We start from the raw sequence: 22,374 nt of genomic DNA on the forward strand, positions 1-22,374 counted from the left end.
GAGGAACGCTACAATGAGGCCCATGGGCGTACAAGGAGGGTGATTGAGCGAACCTTTGGCCTCCTGAAGGCCAGGTTTAGGTGCCTGCATATGACTGGTGGATCCCTAATGTACTCACCAAAGAAGGTGTGCCATATCATCGTGGCGTGCTGTATGCTTCACAACCTGGCTTTGCGACGCCAGGTGCCTTTCCTGCAGGAGGATGGTCCAGATGGTGGTGTTGTAGAAGCCGTGGAGCCTGTGGAGAGTGAAGAGGAGGAAGACTCTGAGGACGACACAGACAATAGGGACAGAGTGATACAACAGTATTTCCAGTAACACCCAGGTAAGAATCACCCACGCCATTTCACAATTGCTTCTAGCCTCCTGCATCTGTACTTTCTGTAGTTCCCCACAGATGTTTTTTATTAATTTATGCCTTTCCCTTCCCTTCTCAGTGCTGTCTGACTCAGTACCTGACTTCTGCTTGGTTCGCCCATGAAATACAGCGTATTGACATTGGTATGTTGTCATGACTAATTGACAGAACAGAAATTGAACAGTAATATGTTATCCCTTTGGTAATAATACAGCATGACTCAAAACAGGTTTGTGTGCAAAATGTGATTTATTTACAGTGCTAGATACCGGTACATGTGATTCTAAGGGTGATGGGTGGGGGTGGAGGAATATCCAGTCCAGTTCTCAGTCTCACAGGTGCATTGTTCTTTTGCCTGTGGAAGGATGGAGCATAGGCAGTTCATGGTTGGACAGGGTGGCAATGTGGGACAGTGGGAAGACTTGAGGGGGTATGTCCTGCTGGCGGGGGTCTTGACATCCTACTCTGTCTTTTTCTTTGGTCTCAGGCTCCTCTTACGGGGTGGTTGTTCTTCAGCAGGAGGTGGGGTTCTGGGGGGCTGTCGAGGTGTTGGGACCTCCTGTCCACTAGCGCCGGCGGAGGTGGTAGGCTGTTCCTGGTCCGGCCTAGTGACAGGGGCCCTGTGTGGTGCACCATGGTCCCGCAACGCGTCCTCTATCCTGTGGAGGGCCAGGACAATGGTCCCCATTGCGGTCCCGATGATTCTCAGCTCCTCCCTGAAGCCCATGTAGCGTTCCTCCTGCTGTGCCTGGATCTCAGTGAACCTGGCCAGTACCGTCGCCATCGTTTCTTGGGAGTGGTGGTAGGCCCCCATGAGGGTGGTGAGGACCTCTTGGAGAGTGGGTTCCCTGGGCCTCTCCTCCCCCCCCTGTCGCACAGCAGCCCTCCGAGCTGCCCGGTTTCCCCCGGCCTCTGTCCCCTGGCCGGTGTGCCCGCTCCCACTGCCCCCAGGTCCCTGTTGTTGTTGGGGTGTCGGGTTAGCCTGGGTGCCCTGTAGTGGCAGACACACCGCTGATTGAGCTGTCCTAGAGACAGAGGCATGGGCCCGCTGGGTGGGAGCTGTGCTGGTGTCGGCAGAGGGGGTCGGGTCTGGTGTGGCCTGTGTCTGGGTGAGGGGAACCGACTGCCCAGAGGTCCCCGATGGTCCGGGCTGGTCATCAGGTTCACTGTCGACAGAGCTGCTATCCTCAGTGTGGGCCTGTTCCGGTGGTGGGATGGACACTTCTGGACCCTCCTGGCTGGTGTGTTGTCGTTCGGGTCCTGCATGGGGTAAGAGAGTTTGGTTATTGTTTCTGTGTGTGCAATAGCATGCGTGTTGTGGGTGCCCTTGTCCCCCAGTGCAGGCATTCCCTGGAGGGAGGTGTTGTGAGGGTATTTAGTGGGGGGGAGGGGTTAGTGCAGTGGTCATGCTTAGGTGATGGGTGCCCATGGTTTGTGTTGGCATGCAGGAGTTGGTGTTGGGATGGGTGGGTTGTGCTGGTGAGACATTGTCAGGAAGGATGTGTGCTGGGGGGTTGGGGGTGAGGGTGGGGGTGTGGGTTGGCATGCTGGTGGGGTGTGGGGGATATAGTAGTTGAGATGGGACTTACCAGAGTCCATTCCTCCGGCTACTCCTGCGAGGCCCTGAGGATGCAGGATGGTCAAGACCTCTTGCTCCCACGATGTAAATTCGGGAGGGGTGGGTGGGGGTCCGCCGCCAGTCTTCTGGACCGCGATGTTGTGCCTGGAGACCATCGACCGGACCTTCCCCCGTAGGTCGTTCCATCTTTTGCGGATGTCCTCCCTATTCCTGGGATGCTGTCCCACCGCGTTGACCCTGTCCACGATCCGCTGCCATAGCTCCGCCTTCCTGGCTATACTGGTGTGCTGCACCTGCGAGCCGAAGAGCTGGGGTTCCACTCTTAGGATTTCCTCCACCATAACCCGGAGTTCTTGGTCCGAAAAGCGTGGATGCCTTTGGGGTGCCATGGGGTGGTGTGGGTGAGGTGTGGGGTGGTGTATGTGATGAGGAGTGTGTTGGTGAGTGGTGCTTTGTGCTACTATGTGGTGTGTGTGATGGTGTAGTGTGCCTCAGTGTGTCTTGCTTTGGATTGTCTGCTGTGTCTCTCTCTCCTTCTCTCAGTAATTGGGGTCGCAGGGGTTTGTGGGTGATGTGGGTGTGTGTTTTATAGTTGGTTGATTGTGTGGGAGTGGTGTGTGTATGTGTATCAGGTGTGTGTATTTCAAATTGTCCAATGTGGCTGTGTTTTGGTGATGTGTGTGTATTCTGACCGCGGCGGTGTGTACCGCCAATGGAATACCGCGTTTGAATGACCGCCGTGTGGATTCGTGGGTCGTAATGGCATGGGCGTATTTCTGTTGGCGTGACGGTGGAGGTTTGGTCATCTCCAGTTTATCGCTGCCCGCCGATGTGGCGGGCTGCAGTGGAGGACGGATTTTTGGAGGTTTGGCCGTTATGGGTCAGAATGACCGTGGCGGTTGACCGCGGCCGTGGCGGTGTTATGGCGGTCTTCTGACCGGCGGTAAGGGCATTTTACCGCCGAGGTCAGAATCACCCCCATAATGTGGCATAAGGGATTACAAAGACAAGTAATGCATGCATTTTGCACTTTGTAAATATGCTGTGTGGAAAAAGCCACTTTAGTGGCGCCTTTGTGTAAAAAAAAAGAAAAAACGCTATTGTGGCGGAAAGGTGGCACTAGGGGCTCTTAAATATGCCCCAAAGTTGTTAATTAATGCTCTGCTGTGTGCGTTTTGTATTGCAAATGTGCTTGTGAGACTGTTCAGGTGTCTGTGATTTATGACTATTCTATACGAATGGTCTGGCTTCGCTACTGGAAACAAAGGCTTGTTCATTTGGGATATGCAGGGTTCTATTATACCATGGTATTCTAGTTGTGAGAGTATTTCTCTCATCAGTACTTTAGCCTCATGTTTAATGGGATATTGTAGTTGAACCTGTTGTGTTGATCTAATTAGTATTATATGGTGGGGAAACTTTGTCCCATACTACGTGGTTGCGATACAGCATTGGAGCTTGCACCAATGCCCAATCTACGACATAAGCTTCTCTTAATACCTCAGGAACAAGAGCTGAGAAAGATGGCAAGATGACATCTTCCCTTCATGGGAGATTACAGACAAATTCAGGTGGCCAATCTTTTTCTGCCAAGAGGATATCATAACTCAGTGTTAATCTGCCGCAAAATATCACTTTTATTGTGCACTCTATGTCTCCCTCTGTTTGTATTTTCGGTTTGTAAACCCTGTCAGAGCGGTTAGGTGGTTAGGGGGATGACATCTGTCCACAGTTTCGATTTCGGAAAAGTCGTTAGCTGCTGTCACATCCAGAAGCTCTTGAAGATTCTGGCAAACTATTGTGACCTCTGCCGCGGTGTGTAGCAGAGTCTCTGCCCACGTCCTGTTCTTCAGTAAATGAAGTGTGGCATTTTTAGCTGAAATTGCTACCAATTTTTTCTATTTAAATGGGGTTTCTGTTGGGGAAGTTTCTCTTCATTTTTGTCTGAAACTTCAGATGAGGGTTGTAAATACTGGTTTCACATACTCATTTTGGTATTCTGATCACACTTCTATCTCACTGCGTTTGTTTGATGAGTCCTGGAAGGAAAGAGATTGGCATGTGTCAGTATATTGACACCTATCTGGAGTTTTTAAGGTATCGCTATTTCTTAAATTGTAGCGTTTCTCAGAGCTCTCCAAATGCTGAGAGTTTACTCTTTGTTTTTGACTGTCTTTATTGTGTTTTTGTTTATCCCAGCATTTTTTAGAACCCTTCTGTGCTTATTTGGTAGAATCCTTATTGGATTCACTTTGTATTTGTGATTTACCTGGTCTGGTTCCCAGACTATCTCAACTTATACTGGAACAGGTCTCGGGGATAATGTTTGCCAGCTTGCGTTCTTGATCCTGTACAGGGGCATCCCAGAGCCGTTGGTGTACTGACAATGCTACTGCTTCCCCTTTAAGATTGCTTAATATTATTGAGGCTTCTGTGGCAAAATTACCCATTAATTGCATCCCCAAGTCCAGGGCCGGAGAAGTCCTGTATTAGTCTTGAATCTGCTTTACACTTCCAGAAGATTCACAAGTGTTGGTGTACGGTGTGCAGAAGTGTAGATTGCAGCACATACTGCATTCCATGTGGCGCACCTGTCCAATGAGGGAGCCATTCCAAACTGCAAGTACACTGTGAGAATTCTATGTTTACCTTGGGGTCCGTATGGGGAAACACTGCATTTGCTACAGTGTAGTGATAAAATGTGAGTGCTGCTGGAAAAGTGACTCAAGAATAGAAAATTTCAGTTCTGAATGCTGCGTGAGCCTCAACAACAAACATAACTTCTCCTCTCTTAACTGTGGGGCCATGATTTTTTAAATGTGTTGTGAGGAGGAGTCTCATGTTTGCTGCAATTACGACCCGGTCTTGTTCAGAGGTAGAAACTCCAATTTGGGGACATCATTGTTTAAGGTTTAAGCTTGAGCAACCAACAATGTCAAATAGGTACTATCTAGCTGAGGAGGATATTCCCTAATACCACAGAGGTCTCAGTATAAGGTAATTAGGGTGCCTAACGAGACAGGTACTCTGAAGATCCGTAAAATTAGTGCTTAACCAATGTTTCTCGTGCTATGTCATAGGACTCTTGTCATGGGATGAGACTGTTGGTTTCGGGTGGCAACACCACCGCACGGAGGGGACTGAGTCTTATCCCACACTGATAGCTGTCGGCCTAACCCTTTAAAGCTGAGTGGTGGCAGGCTGATGCATGACACTCTAAGACTACTCAGGGAAGCTGTGGTGGAACACATCTTACCCCTTTCTCTCAGTTACACAAGTCTAATACATGCAGGAACCAAACAGAAGCAGTATTTGGTTCAATATATTTTACTGAAGCAACTGTGTTCTATGTAAAAACAATTTGATTATTCGGACAGTGAAACACAACACTATTACTGCAGTGACCAGAAAAGTGAAACAGATAAAAAGCCACACCATCCTGTCACGGTAGTGAATCTAAAATTCCTACCTTTACTATAAAAATCTACATGAGAGCAATAGCAGTGCTATCCCTAATATGGCGGTCTAGTCTCGGCAAGGAAACCCCCAAACCTATGGGGTAGGTAGAAAGGAGGTCTATTATACTGCTGGCAGTCCTCCCAACTGGATAGAGAGAAGACACTGGGTTCAGCAGAATTGCAATGACATGGTACATTGTAAAATGGCTGGCTGACTGGAATGCCTTAGTTTGGGCAACGTGCTGTTTTACAACATGTTGTTGTTCTAAGTACTCCCCTGAGGCATTAATACATATTTTCTGTATAGAGTAGACATTGTACTCTTCGGAACGGCAATACTCAGTAAATAATAATGTACAGCCTTGGGCCGAGCACACAATGAAATGTGCAAGAAAATGAATAACAAATTCTGCAAGGAAGAGCAGCTGATGAAAATAATAAAACATCTTCACTAAAATGAAGCTTTGCTAAAATAATAAAAGAAATAACATGTGGTGCAACCAGGTGAAAGGGCACAGGCCCCAGGACCTGAGTTAAAATAAATGGACCATTGTAAAGCTTTAAAATAACCACCGTCAAAGCTCCCTTTTATCCCTAAATTATGAAGTAACACTGCTTTCTTTCTAGCTGCAGAGAATTTTTCCCCACCAATTGCCACCAAATACATCGACTTGCACCTATTCCAAACTAATATGGGTTCTCCTGATTCCAATAAGAATTGTGGAGGTTGAGACATATTTGCTACAGTCATGTCTATATCCTGCAAAAAAAAACGTAATATAGAAAACTTAAATAACTGACTAATACAACATATTAAAATAACTGGCTAAGTTAACAAATTAATATAATAAATTAAAATAATATTTAACAACAGGATGTTCTTCCGTGTCTGGGATTCACCTCTGCAGTTGGAATCTGGAATGTTCCTGTTTCCGATGATATCAACACCGCCAAAGTGTTTATAATTCGAGGTTCTTGAAATAATGAGGTACGTATGTGCTGTATAGATGTTGCTGGCACACCAAGTTGACATGTTCACGCAGCATCAATGTGACCAATCAACGAGGGTGCGCAGTCCTGGTTAATTAATCTATATGCTGCCAGCACACTGCATTGACAAACTCACGAAACGTCAATGCCACAAATGAATGCGCAACCCCAATGAACTGCTGCCGACTGTAAACAGAGTAGGAATCTTTGCGCAAAGATATCCACAGTGCCGGTACATGCATACACTTCACACAATGTATATAGCTAGTGCTGCAGAGCGGTATTATGGCCTCTCTAACAACCTCTCTGCTGCCGCTGTGATGGCCAAAATACAATTAATTCACCACACTGCCAGGGTGAAATGAGCTTGCCGACATCAATGCTTCCTGGGAAACATACAGAATGATTAGCTAAGCCTCCGTCTGGCTGATTTTGATCTCCATACTGGTACAATTATTGGAGTAATGAATCGGAGGTGTGTTGGTGGGTTCCCTGTTCCTCACAGATCATTACGAGACTGGACAGCAGTAGCGTTCAAGCTTTTATTACTACCAACCAAGAGCCACAGACCTTGAGCTTATTCCTGCAAGTGCAACTGTTCCTCTACCCCCCCCAACATTCCACCAGGTTGCCAAGGTGTCCCCAGGACCATCACTGATGGAGCATTTGTCAGTTACTTTCCAAGAACAGGACAAACCAGAACACATAGCACCCTCCATCCTGTGCAGCAAGTATCATCGCCCCTCAGCAGTGTTAACCATGAAAAATTTGTGCGCTTCCAACACAGATAAAATGACGCACTGAGAAGGAGTGGGTGTGATGCTGGTTAGACACCCACACGAGCCATTCATTGTCGAGGGGACTTCACCTCCATTACGTGCATTGAAGAAGATAGACCACCTCTACTGGTGCACAATACAATGGTCAGGAAGTTAACTGAAGGTCTGACAACCTAGATTAAAAGGCATGGCTTTAACCAACTGCTGGAGAGCTCTCATCCCACTGAAGTGGGAATATTAATTTCTTCCTGTTACATGCTCTCCCCACATGAACATGTGCTGACTACTTGGCAAAATTATCATCCGAAAACAATCTGTTGTTCATGACTGTTTAATGGAAAATCTGTCTTGCAAAGATACCCACATGGAAATTACACACATCAATGCTCAACGTTCAGAGATGCCATTAAGGAAGAAATAATATGGCTCATTTTTAATTATACATTAGGGGGATGTGTCTGAAATCTAAGAGAGGGGTGTGAAGGATGCTATATGCCTATGCCTATATTGTAGACCTCAAGAACGGCATGGCACTAACTGAGCCTGAAACCCTTACTAATCCTGACTCACTCCCCAAACTAATGCAACAGTTTTGTTCCTACTGAGAGCTTTGAGACAGGCTAGGCATCTATGTCACTATGGATACCTGACTAGGAGTCTTTCCAAGTGCAACAAAATAGGGCATTGTTATGATTACACCACATGGTTTCAATGAAAGTAGTGATCTTTATTTAAGTAAAAGATCAAGATGCAGGCCAACACGTATCTCTCAGCTTCACCCGGTTACCACCTGTTGCTTTCTCCTTTCCTTCTTCACAATTCCATTACATATTCACATTCCAGTTGTGGTGACCTACCTTACATTTCACCCCAATGAAGTAATTAAAATACAATGAACACAACAGCCATCCACTTGCCAAATTGGTTCAAGCCACATCACTACGCTCAAATATTACCAAAGTACACTGTCAACATGGCCAGAGAGTGCATTCCATGGCAGGCATTAATGACAAGCTTGCAACATACTATCTTGATATATATATATACAATGCACACAATTCAGAACTATATGGAGATCAGTACATACATGATGCAGTTCCAGTACAGCTGTCTTCGGTACAGCATAATGAGCTCGATCCCCTTATAGTGTCGGACGAGGTCAAAGTGACCCTGACACAATGACGTACAGGCAAGACTCCTGGCAGCTTTTTACAAAATATTTCATGGGCATTTGATCCCCCATCTTCGAGACCTTTACCAAGAGGCCTACATGTGAGCTCAGTTACCATCAACCTCCAGGAAGAAGGTCATAACAGTGCAGCCAAAGGCAGGTCATGATCCATTGGCGGTGGGCTCCTATCACCCCCTATAACTACTTAATCTTGAATGCAAGATTTTGGGGAAGGTCCTGGCAAAAGGACTACCCTGAGTACTACCGTCTATAGTACATTGTGATCAGAGCGGATTTGTGTCTGGCCTCAGCACAATACTCAATGTTAGGTGGCAGTTCCATATCCTCAGCAGCATCACAGAGAACTCTTGTCAGGGCAGTGGCAGCCTCCATAGATATTGAGAAACCTTTTGAAATCTTCGAATAGAACTCTTTTGTGGTCATCCCTAAGACACATGGGTTTCGGACAATGTATCACCAAATGGGTGCAGCTGCTCTCTGCTCTATCCTGCTCCAGACTGCCCAGGTCAGAACGACGAGTGTGATCTCAGATGCCTGGATAGTGTGACCTGGGACATGGCCGGGGGTGCCCCTTGCTGTTTGCACAGGCAATGCAAGCCCTAGAATGCTACACTTGCCACCATGGGATGATGTCTAGAGTTTCTATTAAAGGCTGTACTCAAGTCATATTGCTATATCTTGATGATATTCTGTTATGAATTCTATTCTATTCCATGCATGACCACACTGATGGCCTGGTGACACTCCTTAGGGAGCGCCAGGTTTGGAGCACAATATGGCATCCATATGAATGTGGTGAAATTGTGCATCTTCCCCATGGCCGGGGGAGGTAATGCACAGATGCCCTTGCCCCAAACTAAGGGGCTACCAGTAGTGCTCACAAAATTAAAATATCCGGAGGTAAGTATGCGTAGAGATCAACAACCCATGCGCCAGGGCAATCTAGGAAGGGCGCCTCCAGGGCTTCTGTAGGTTTCTTGTGAAGGCTTCCTCCGTCAGTTATGGGTCAGGTCACCCTCACCCAAGACATACTTTCTGTTGGCACTGCTCAGTGTGGCTGAATGGTTTAGCCGTGGGTCATACCTTGCATTTGAGTCTTTACAAAAATAAGCCATTCCTCACAGACATCTGCAAATATGCACAAAAAAAACTACCAGGCTGCATGATATAATTAGCAATAACATTTGTGCCAAAGGACGATTTTGCAATAAAATACAAAGATGCAGCCCATGCAGGGCTGCTCGAAGACTAGGAGATCCCAGTACACAAGACTGACACCACACTTGCTAAAGCCAAGCTATATGGCTCCACAGCAGATCCTGGGGCGTAGCATACCTGCCTCTTACTATTATGAACTTCAGCAGCAAGTCAAAACACAGGCAGATGAAACAGGAAAAGGAAAGGGGAGAGGTGCCCTTTGGTAGCCATAAAGAGCAGAGGATAAAAAAGGTTACTTGTTCTCCTAGGTGAGGATCTTTCTTTTTGGGAGTTGCAAAACAGTTTCCTCTCTCCATGCCGCGGTCCAGAGTAAGAGTTGGGATGAGTAAGACGGACGATAAGAAAGTAGATAAATGGCACATTAGTAAAAAGAGCACCATTCACAAATGCATAGTTGTGTTGCCCGTGCATGTGATAAGTGCCAAACCTACACGTAACATATGAGTGTTAAAAAAAAAGTGCATAACAAAGGTAAGGGAGTGTGTATGAGTGCGCAAGAGTAGGCAATCTAAATGAACCTTCTAAACCCATAAACATGCACATCCCACTGCAGGATTGAGGATTTGTAAATTGGGTGGAAAGATGTTCTATTGTGGTCCTTGGTAGCAAAGTCCTCCTATTCCTCAGGATCGTTACTAACACTAAGGTGATGATGATCTTTTTTAGTGTTTAGAGTTTTTTTGTAACACAGGTACAACTTCTCTAGACAACTCACCTTTCATTACTGGGAGATCTCTTTAAAAGAAAAAACTCTTGGTAATTTGCTGAAAAGGATTTCACAAATGTATTTTTAATCAGCTAGTTTAGCCCATGAGCATTTCCACTCTTTCCTGCTGGTTCCATGTTAAATATTAGAGCTCTAATGTTTGGAAAAGTGACTAAGCAAGCAAGTTGCACTCTTCGGCATTGATGCAATGCTGGCTTGCAAAAGGCAAGCCCGTCTGTCCCTATCCATGTCCGGATCGCAGCCACCACCAGTTATACTGCTCATTGACGTAGGAAAGAAAAGGTGAGGATTGTCTTTAATAGAGAGGGACTCCTTGCACCAGGGGCAGGGAAGGGATGCAAAAATCGACTCAGTCCTCTCAATAGCATTAGCACTTTGAAATGCCATGCATGACAAAAAAACATACTGTAATATGGTTGAGTAAGGGCTACTGAGAAAGAGAAGGGTACACAAAGCCTGGACCAGCAAGATCCTTGTACAAGTACAACCCAAATTGAGGATGGTCAGATTAATCTGAGATCCCTCCCTAAGCATGCACTTGACATGTGAAGCTTTTTAAATGACGATTAGTGTAATGTTCTATTCTTTACTGAGACATGGTTTGGGGTGTCTTCTGGTCTGGGCATTGACCAAGCCATACTGGATGGTTATGTTATCCTCCAATAAGATTGGGAAAACAGAAAAGGAGGAGGGTTGCATTGATTTACCAATCATGCTTTACCTGCACAACGAGGATATTGGACAGGTTGGGTGAGGCAGAGGGTCTAATATTCTCTATCAAAATGTCACATAATTTTTCTATTTCAGCAGCACTAATTAATCATCAGACAATATATGGTGCAAACTGTGGTGAAGCATTAGCTAATGCAGTCTCACAAATCTTGTTGAAGTTTTCTAATTTTACAGTACTAGGAGATTTCAATGTCCATATAGATGATCCTCCCTGCAAGGGGCTAATGCATTGATAGAGGCAAAAAATTGATCTAAATCTTCAACAAAAAGTGAGAGGTCCACACATAAGTTGGGCAAGACACTTTGCTTTTCTGTAATTGCTGCAACCTAATAGGGGACAATCCACAACCACTGGCATGGTCTCAAAACTTCTTGGTGCCATTTTCGTTGGTTTAAATGGGAGCTCCGTTGAGCGATACCAAGCCAACGATTCCAGTGAGTTAATGGAATGCAATCTAAGAGACTAATTTGTTAGAGGCCTTGGACACCTCATGAATTAGCCAGAATGGGACTTTAGAGTCTGATGTTTTGACTTTCAGTACACCAAGGCTCTATGACTAAAATATCCCTGAACATGGCAAAGAGAGACTGGACTGTACTAGCTCATCCTTGGGCTAGCAAAGACAGGACTGTGCCTGTAGTGCCCAGCTTGGGGAAATGCAGTCCCCGATTCCCAGACAGAAGTGACTTGGCTGACTTCCTATTACAGCTACAGAAACACTAAAGCTGAAGAAGAAGCCTGCCTTGGTGGGTCCGTGGCCAAGATTGGCAGAATGCCGCTGACTGCTGAAGTGCAGGTGGGTAAACTGAGGGCCTGATTTAGATTTTGGCAGATAGGTTACTCCATCACAACGGTGACAGATAGTCCATTTGCCAAAATATAAACCCTGTTATATCCTATGGGATTTATATGTCAGCAGATGGGCTACCTGTCACTGTTGTAACGGAGAAAACCATCCGCCGAACACTAAATCAGGCCCTGAGTCTCAATGCTCAAATGTTGCATCTGGGAGGATTGTTGGAATGCAGTTTGCTCACCCAAGATGGAAACTATCCTCAGTTAAAGGGAATCACTGGTTTTGCTGTAGCCGGAGTGTAGTAGACCAGTGGTAGTTGGTTTCTGTACTTTAAGTCAGCTTTAAGGAACATCGACCCCTGTGGCCAAAATCACACCACCCTGGTCATGGATCGGGGGATGTCCCCAGAAGGACCATCATCACCAGATCAGCATCTTCAGAATCCTGCATCTCTTCCATCAGGACCACTCCACTGACGTCACAGTTCCGCATAGAGCCTGGAACTGGATTGGATGCTGCTTCAACTGCAAGGTAGCTGTCCTGCCAAGCCTATTATTGGTTATCTATGTTGCATTGTGTTACCCTTTCTCATGTCCTATTTTTTAAAGATTATTGCACAAATACTGCAATGCTTACTGGTTTTCCCTGCGTATTTCTTTACACTGCAGATGCACACATAAGAAACAGAAAAATATACTTACGACAGAATGTTTCAGTTCTCCAGGATTCCACCTGGCCACCTGCTTCTTGGCAGGCGACTGCGTAACTAGCCAAGGCGGGGCAAAAGGTTGCTTGCTGCCCTGAATAAAAACAAGAGTCATAGACACAGTCTTCAAAGTAACCCTCTGGGTCCACTTTACGGTGGCAGTTCTGGAATGGCCCCTCCGCACTGAGAAGGACTCCACAGTCAGTCCCACTTGGCCTTTGGCTGTCCTTCACGTCTTGCAGATTTGGACAGGTAGGTGTTGGGGTACTCTCTTTGCAACCTGGTATGTCTCTAGTTCTCCAACTGTCTCCAAAGGTAGCAGGGTTCGGGGCTTTTGCTCCATTTTTGAGGGTCAGATCATTGGTTTTGTCCCCATCGAAGTCTCCACAGAGGCCACAGACAAACCCTGCATATGTACTTGGAAGTTTTAGGGTGATTCGGTTCTGAAAGTCGAAGGTCACTGTTATTCCAATGTCGGTTTTGATAACCACCTTGGAGCTCGCCTTATACATTCTCACTTTGCCATCATCAGTGTTGTAGGGTAAGTTAATGCGGTGTGAATTCAGCTGTGAACGATAAATAAAGGAAGGAGATTACAATTTAGCACATTCCAAACAGTCAATGCTCTCCATCACTGAGTTATCAGAGGTAAAAATACAGGCTGTAGGTGATTTAACAAAGAAAATGGATTTTCCCTCAAAAATAAATTGAAAGACAAATTTCTTTTTTACACATTTTACTATACATTCAAAAGCAGATGAATTTTAAAAACCAGATGAAAGAGGAGCAGAATAAAATCAAGATAAAATAAATGTATTTATATGAAAATGAGACACATATTAACAAATACAACCAACTTAGATTAGCATTTGTTCTTACGATGTTACATATATGAGATACTAGAAACAGGAAGCAACAGTTGATTTAATCACGGGTGGAGTCTGAGTTGATATTGATAGAAGAAATGTAATTATTTCACCTCTTCTGCTAATTATGATTAAAATATCACTACTTTGGGGATTCTCCATCTTCATGACCATCAGAATAAAGTATTATATATATATATATATATATATATATATATATATATATATATATATATATATATATATATATATATATATATGCACACACTCATATATATAGCCACATACCCCTTCAACATTACAGGCTACTTTATCATTTAATTATATAGTATAATACATATTACATTTAATTTTTACAGCAGGGGCGCAAAATGGCAGACGCAAATTAGTGTTGCTCCCACTACAGCCTAGGTGTGGGTCTGGCTGACTTGACTCTGGACTATCTGTCGACCCCTCCCTGCACTACAGTGCACCTCCACTAGCATCACTATTGCCTGTATGGTACCCTGACACTTCCATTGCGCTGCGTTGTAGCGCCAACTACACTTCAAGACTGCCCCAGTGGGCCAATTTCGATCAGCAAAGAAGATGGTGACTATTACTCATATCGGTCAGGACTCTACTACCTCAACGAGCTTCACCCTGCACCATGTGGCCCACATCGATCCACACCAGTCACCCCCTGTTACTCCTCCGTGATAAACTGGATCTGATTCTCATGGCTTTTTGAGATACACGAACAGCAATGGAAGATAAAATCAACGTGCTATCCATTGACATTACCCTAATCCGAGATGACCAGTGAAAAGATAAATGACAGTGTCCATTGGAGAGAAGGTCCTGCAGGACATTCCACCACAGCATAATGAGATGACTGCTCCCTTCCTGGAACTCATGGATCAAGTCTAGATTCTGGAAAACCACACCAAGGATGCTGAAGACTGCACCATCAGTGGGCGTCCTTCCTGGCAGTCAAGAAAAGACTGCAAGCTTGTCCTTGAAATACACTATCTTGTTCCCCTCCCACTGGAAAATGATCATTGATTACCATTACCATCACATTTCTTCACAGACCCAAAAAACATCTAGGCCTGGATCAATGAACTTATGGCAATGTTAGCCTCTGCCCTTGTCAAGCCACCCAGGCCAAGAGGCAGAGACGATGAGGGCATCATCGGAGATCCCAACCGCAGACAAGACACCATGGGGGTCATTACGACCCTGGCGGAACAAGTCCGCCAGGGCCGTGGGATGCGGTGGCACCGCCGACAGGCCGGCGGTGCCCCGCGGGGCATTCTGACCGCGGCGGCTCAGCCGCGGTCAGAGAAGGGAAACCGGCGGTCTCCCGCCGGTTTCCCGCTGCCCCAAAGGAATCCTCCAAGCCGGCGCAGCATGCTGCGCCGGCATGGGGATTCCGACTCCCCCTCCCGCCATCCAGTTCCTGGCGGTTCTCCCGCCGGGAACCGGATGGCGGGAGGGGGAGTCGCGGGGCCCCTGGGGGCCCCTGCCGTGCCCATGCCTATGGCATGGGCACGGCAGGGGCCCCCGTAAGAGGGCCCCTAAAAGTATTTCAGTGTCTGCAAAGCAGACACTGAAATACGCGACGGGTGCAACTGCACCCGTCGCACCTTCCCACTCCGCCGGCTCTATTACGAGCCGGCGTCATCGTGGGAAGGGAGTTTTCCCCTGGGCTGGCGGGCGGTCTTGTGAAGACCGCCCGCCAGCCCAGGGGAAAACTCGGAATACCCTCCGCGGTCTTACGACCGCGGAGCGGTATTTCGGAGGGGGGAAGCCTGGCGGGCGGCCTCCGCCGCCCGCCAGGCTCGGAATGAGGGCCCATGTGGACAATCTGCTGTCGCAGGCCAAAATGCAAACAGACCAGCTTCCAGAACCATACCCTGCATATATCATTGGAGGACAGCTCTTGAGACTCATCATCCTCTCTGTGCTCAACCAGTGCCCCTAGGTTCACACCACAGATGGCAAATAATGTGGTTTGAGGGAGCGGCCCCCACTCCTCAGTCTGCTTGATTTCTCCCCTCTCCCCATCCGCTCAATTGAACACACCATACTTCCTAACTCAACTGACTCATTCATCGTCCCAGATGCCTGGGTCCACCTCTCCTGCTCAACCCACGCAAGACTTCCTGTTTCATAACTTTGCGCAACCTTACTATTATATCTGTTCACATGTATAGATCAGTGCACACTTGGAGGCTAATATAATCTTTCTCCAAGAGACCCATGTAAGTAATATGGAAGTCCTGGCACTTTGTTGCAAATTGCGAGGGCAAATCTTTAGCACAAAACACTCCTATGTTCGGGGAACCACTACCTGGGTCTACCCCAAAACCTTCTTCCAATTAGAGGACACCTGAATTGATCCAGAGGGCAGATATGTGCTGGCTTAAGGGTGCCTGGATAGTCTGCCCATAGTAGTAGGATTTAATATGCTCCTAAGACATACCAAGCACGATATTGAACTTCACTCACCACCACCCTTGTCCCATGCTTGGATCTCCCCTAGGGCCCTGAGTGGCAACTTCAGTGCTACCCTAGACACCACTTTAGACCAATCATACCCTCCCTTCTAGGGCGCTCCTGCCATCTGCAACTCAGCGACACTTGTCAATTGGCTTCATTATTGGACCTTGTTAATGTCTGGTGGATGCAACACCCTTAGGTGAAAGAGAACTCCATCTCTTCCCCAGCGCACACCATCTAGGTTCACCTTGATTGACTGGTTTGCGCCACATCTCTCCAAACGCAGTAACTTACTGTAGATTACCTCAGTACTCCGAGATCACAACCCCTTAATGGCACACCTTGCCTGAGAAAGGGTGCCTACCCTGGTACCCACCTGGCGGATGCAACCGATGTGGCTAGAACACGAAGCATTTTGGAAAACACTATGTAAAGCAACTGTGCAGTACTTTGAAGAAAATAGTGGTTTGGCCTCGACCAGAGTGATCGACTGGAAAGCGTACTGTATGCAGTGTTACAAGGTGCACACACATCTCTGGAGTTAACCTTACGACAGACTGAGGTGTTGATGCGAGAGCTCAAAAAAATAATTGCCACTGCCCTAAATGTCTCTGAACAGCTTGCACGCAAAAGAGGCAAGCATGACAAACTTATGGAACGCATGAAAAGCCTGGGCGCAGTGGCTAGAACCCACATGGAGTCCGATAGACCAGTCAGCTGATTAGCTTGCCTTATCCCTCCCATGACCTAAAGTCCTCTCTACACTCTATCAGGATCATCTCCTGTTCACCAGTGCTCACACAACACAACATGAATGTGACGTTCGTCTGTTACTACAAGGACTTATACAAAGCGGACCTTTAGCTGAGCCCACCAACTTAACATCAGTTCCTAGTGAGCCTAACAATTCCACGAATCTCTTCAGATGCCATTGTATCAGTCAAATCCCCAAGCTCTACACAAGAAATATGTCAGGTCATGCGCCCCATGGCACTCAAAAAGTCCTAAGGCCTTGACATCTTCCAACATTTTTATGCCCTTTTGTACTTTGCTTAGGACTGTTTGCTGTGCCACAACAACTATCTTGCCTCCTCCCTACCATGTGAATTAGTTGTTAAGCTTCATATCTAAGACCAACTGTGATCCCACAAACGTTGCCTCCTATCACCTGGATTATTATAAAATCATCAGTAAAATACTAGCAGGCCACCTACTGCCACAACTTACACACTTCTTCATGTCGACCCCAAACGCTTTGTCCCCCTTTGTATTACCTCCCTCAATATATGAAGCTTATACCACATCATAGAAGGGGCTTTGCAAACATGCCCAGAGATGGCCTGAATCACTGTTGATCTGGAACAAGCACTTTACATGCTTAGTTGGGAATATATGTTGTTAGTCTTGAAACAATAGTGCCTCGCCCCTGAAATACTGCAGTGGACCACAGTATTATACTCCTCCCCCTCTGTCAGGGACCAGACAGGCTAATACATTGCCGACTCACACCCCATTGCATGTGACACCTTTTTTTCATTCTAGTGGTAAAACCATTAGCAATCATACTACGAAAGACTGGAGGAGACAGGGAACACCGCTGGAGGGTACCATACACACCATCCTTCCTATACACAGATCATATGTTATTGTGTCTGCATTCCTAATTACAGAGCTTGAGGCTATGCTAAATGTCTTCCACTCCCAGTCTGGTCTCAATGTCAAACCAGACAAAAACATTATTTTTCCCACTGTTCCAAGGTGTTTCTCCCCATAAACTTACTTTTGGCAACAACCACCTCCAATGGACCCCGCATTCCTATAAATGTCTTTGATTAAAATCTTTCAGACTCTGAGCATAATCTGGAGGGCATGCTCGGCACCATGTGGGCCTAAGTAGCCTTTCAGAAAACTCTCCCGGATGATAAAGGGGCACCTAACCCTCTCCAGGATGGTGATCCACCTGCGCTTGTTATATTACTTTGCAAACCTATCGGTGTTAGTCACCGCTAATATGTTGCAAGACTTCAGTACTTTATCGCCCAACTTTATCTGGAACATAGGTTGTCACGCATTGCCTTGACAAAACCTTTCCTTCCTACTGACCTTGGTGATTTTGGGGTAACAGACTTTTGAGTCCACTATTTTGTGGCACCACTGCAATGGCCCGTCTACTTGCTAGCGGGACACCACTTGGCTGAGAGGGGCCTCACAGCAGACTAGATAAAAAGTGGAACACTCTACTATTTCCATATGCCAGAGGGCATTCCCACCTATGCCCTGCTCTTAGACGTGGCCATGCCTGACTGTATAATTCCTTGAAATATGCCAAGGCATTACCAGCCTATGCTCCGGCACTTCCACTGCTGGGATACCTGACTCGAACCACAGGACTCTCCTCCACCGACCTCGCACATTGGGAGCCTTTTGGTTTGTCCTCCGTGGGGGAGCCTGTTTGAGACTGGGCTCCTGCTGGATTTCCTAGCCCTAAGTGCCTGATCCGGGCTCCCTGCAAGCGAGTTCATAAACTATGGCAGGGTATGAGTGGGTATACACCATGCCTGGCAAACCCTCAATCAGGATACCCCTACTCATGCTGCACTGCAGACTCTCTGTGTGATTTGCCACAAGAGGAGGCGCGTAAACTGGCTATATATGGGCATATACCTTAAGTATCATTACTGACCCTTAGTCGTAGTTGGGAAGAAGAGCTCCAAACTGTGATTAATGACAAAGAATGGCAGGCAATGCTGCAATACCTCTCTCAAATACCACACAATGTACAATTTAAGTTTATCCAAAACCTGCATTCTCCACTGAGCATATCTTATCCCTAAGAAGTTCCAAGTATTCTTTCGAACACCCCCCCTGAACTATCCCTGATGAGTTGCACCTGACTCACATGCTTTTGTGTTGTGAAAAATTGGGACCCTTTGGCCTCGAGTGCTCTCTACACTGACTCAGTTTACAGAGCAGCTGCTCTTAGACCACCTGGAAGAGATCCTCACAGGTGGCTACTACAGGCCCAACAAAGGCAGACTTAGCACCCTGCTGAAGGATGTCAGATAATGCATTTGTGTTTCCTTTCCTCACTTTTTTCTAATGTACAATCTATACCTGGCCTGCTTTCGTGCTCCTGGCCCCCACACCCTGCTAGACCACTATAATTTTCTACACTATTGTGCTAAAACCTCCCCCAACAGTATCCATCAGGCAGCGGCACCACGCTTTGCATCTTTCTATAGTGTAACTCTGCACCAATTGTAGCCCTCCTCTCCCACCCCTCCTGTGGAGCTGTTAATGTTGGATGTTTTACTACTGTTGTTACACCTGCAGTGCCAGCATTTCATGGGCAATAATGGTATAAACACGGACACATATTTAACAGTCAAATGTATTACTACATGCTCTCTCCCTACTTTGTAAACATCAATAAAAATAGTTATGAAGACAATATATATACTTGTTAGACCTGACATCCACAGCGTTACTGTCCAAAAATATCTGTCTTCACCCCTCCTGTTTTGCTGAATTTAGTTTTGCCGGCTTTAGGGCTCTGTGTACTTTATAACTGCTAACCAGTGCTAAAGTGCTTGTGCTGTCTCCTACAAACATGGTAAAATTGGACTGCACCCAACATTTAATTTACTTGTAAGTCTCCAGTAAATGCTGCTAAATGTAACTGCTGGGAGGGAATTCTGCATGGTAAAAGACGTGTGCTATTGCTGATTATTTGTATCATAGATGAACACTGATCCTGTGTATGCAAGATGACATAGGCCTGTCTCATGAATTGGAGGGGTGCTCAGAGCACTACCCTCATAATGGTGGAGCGCTACCACCTCCACCAGTAGTTAAGAAGCACAGTGATGGCAGCATACAGTGTAGTGATCAGTGGTGGTGAACAGGACCGTTTTACCCTATGTCACTAGAGTGAGTCCTCCATATTCATTTACCTTCTCAAAAGTTCCGTTGCTGTGTGCTCAACTCACCCTTCGTCTACATCAGATAGATGTGGAGTGCCTCATAGCATAGGAGTTGTGATTCTGCATTGGTTGTATGTGTGCGTCGGAAGGGTACCGTACAAGGATGGTGCACTACTGTGCCATACATGAGTGGTTAGTACATGTGTGAGGTGTATGTATGCCTGAGGGGAACACATTACATGAGAGATGTAGTGCTGTGCAGTGCGTGCACAGGGATCGCATATGCTGGGTGTATATGTGCTTGCGTCAAGTACAATACATAAAGGGTGAAGAGTTGTCCAGCGCATATAGTTAGTGTGCATGCCGGAAAAGTAAGCACATCTTGGTTGAGTATAGAAAAGCTTCAGAACTGAACAGTGCATGCAAATGGAATGTATATAATGAGTGCATGTGTACTGGTAAATGTACAATGCATAGAGGTATTAGTGCTAGACAGTAAGTGTGCTGAGAATGTACACTGAGTACATGCCTCTGAAATGGTACATTGATGAGGACCCTAGGTTTCATTTTGGAGAGCAGAGGTCTGCTTGGTGAAGACATGAGGAGGAGAGGAATCCTCCCAGACAGATTTGTGGATTGCTGCATTCCTGTAAGCTGGGCGGCACACTGGAGAAGGGAGAGAGAGACTCCCATGTACACTTCAAAGGGTGCTCTTTGATTCAGTGAGAGAGACCACAAGGAAGGGGCCTGGGCACATCTCAGAAAGGAGAAAAGGCTGATAAAGGAATCATAAACAATGGGACTGAAAATCAAAGATTAATCTTTTGATGCACATATCACTGTGGTGGACACATCCAGGTGTGAACTCTTTTATGAATGAAGATGAAAAGGAGAAGTGCCCACTTCAAAAGAAGCAGAATCCCCAACATAGAACTTCAAAGAACTGAATCCTAAGTTACATTTGGTGTCTGGAAAAGTCCCCAAAAATGTGTTGTTTGCCAAGCAGCCAGACATGCTGTGTGAGGAAGAGAAGCTCTGCAAGACTTCTGCCTGTGAACAGGACTAATGGCCAAGGCATGCTAGTCTCTCTACTAGGTGTGGGGACAATACCCAGGGAAACCAAGATCATCTGCCCTGGAGCCTGGATCACCATCGCCTACCTGCTTGCCTTGCTCAAGGGCTACTGGGCCCAATCGTGGTGGTTGATGCTTTCTACTCCTGAAGTCCAGTAGCCTGCCCTACTATGGAGCCCGTTCAGATGGGCCAAGTATCCCTTCTGCACTTCATTCTCAGTGGGAGCTTTGGTTGAGAAGGTAAGGATCCCTCGGGGTGGTGTAAATACAGGTCAGTGAACATAGCACATAACTCAAACTGCAGACAGAACAAATAATACATCAGTGTGCCCTGTGAGGAAGAGGAGAGTGCTTGAGGGAGCAAGGTCCTGTGGAGAGCTCTGCCGAGAGAAATTCCTGAGTGAGGTGTGAGGAGAGTGACTGTGCACCCATCGGGTTGTGCAGGAACAGTCCTACTACCCCTGTATACCAGAAGAGGGCCACTGTAATCTCAGCAGTTTAAAGTACACTGCGCAGGAAGCACCAGGCCTGAACCTCAATACTGCTGGTTTTCCCATATGCCACAAACGGCCACCGGTGAACTTGGCCAGAGCGAGGGACTTTTGTTCACCATGTTTAGGGCGCCGAAAAGTCTGCACTCGACAGTGAGTAACGCAGCAACCCCATATGGCAGAATGGGCTGTCGGTTTCGCTGTGGCCAACTATTCAGGAGTGGCCTCGAGGAGAGAATTACTGCTGTGGCCAGCAGGTCTAGCCCACCAACCTCACCTGACTGTTTCCCAGAGGATTGCAGATGCCGCAGAAGATATTACATTATTGCTGAAGCTCCAAGCTGGAGCTGGAGAATCCCTTGCTTTTTAGGGGGAAAGCTACTATGTCTGCCTGAGCGAGAGCTTCTCTGATCACTGGATCTAGTGCTGCACAACAGGAACAGCCTGCACCAACGTGTCCATCGCAAGCGACCCAACTGATCCATACAGGATCTAGACATGGGAGTGCCTGAGTCAAAGGTACTCGCTGCACCACTTAACACTACCAATCCGCATGGTAAGACTAAAACTGGGCGTTTGAGGCTCCGGGGGAATCACTGCTGAAGGTGCTTTTGCTTCATAGGCACTTTTGACTGAAATCCCGAAGTGTCAAACAGAACTCTTAAGTATGGCCTAATAGTTTGCTCTCTCTGATGCGGCCATCGGTGTATGGGAAATAACTCTAAACATGTTATATGAAGGAGAGTGGGAGAGAGACTTTGCTGACCAGTGCTAACTGCTCTGTTAGACCTGGCATCCTTGGTGTGGTCTTCCCTGTTTTTTTTGCCTCTGCTTCCTATGTTGTGATTGTGTGCTGGACTTCATATTTTGATGGTTTTGGTACTTTGTGCACTTTACCACTGCTGACCAGTGCTAAAGTGCAAGTGCTCCCTGTGTAAATTGTATGTGTAATTGGCTTTCCATGACTGGCATATTTCATTTACTAGTAAGTCCCTAGTAAA

General features: G+C 46.5%; 1 protein-coding gene across 1 annotated transcript in view; it reads right to left on the minus strand.

Moving 5' to 3' along the window:
* LOC138246476 (IgGFc-binding protein-like) overlaps nucleotides 1–22,374 on the minus strand; it is a 372,467-nt gene that overhangs the window by 209,750 nt on the left and 140,343 nt on the right. The window contains exon 15 of the mRNA XM_069201113.1: nucleotides 12,532–13,102. Coding sequence (XP_069057214.1) covers nucleotides 12,532–13,102 — 571 coding nt within the window. The remainder of the gene's footprint in view (nucleotides 1–12,531; nucleotides 13,103–22,374) is intronic.

Source organism: Pleurodeles waltl, chromosome 7 (genome assembly GCF_031143425.1).
Source record: "Pleurodeles waltl isolate 20211129_DDA chromosome 7, aPleWal1.hap1.20221129, whole genome shotgun sequence".
NCBI classification, from domain to species: Eukaryota; Metazoa; Chordata; class Amphibia; order Caudata; family Salamandridae; genus Pleurodeles; species Pleurodeles waltl.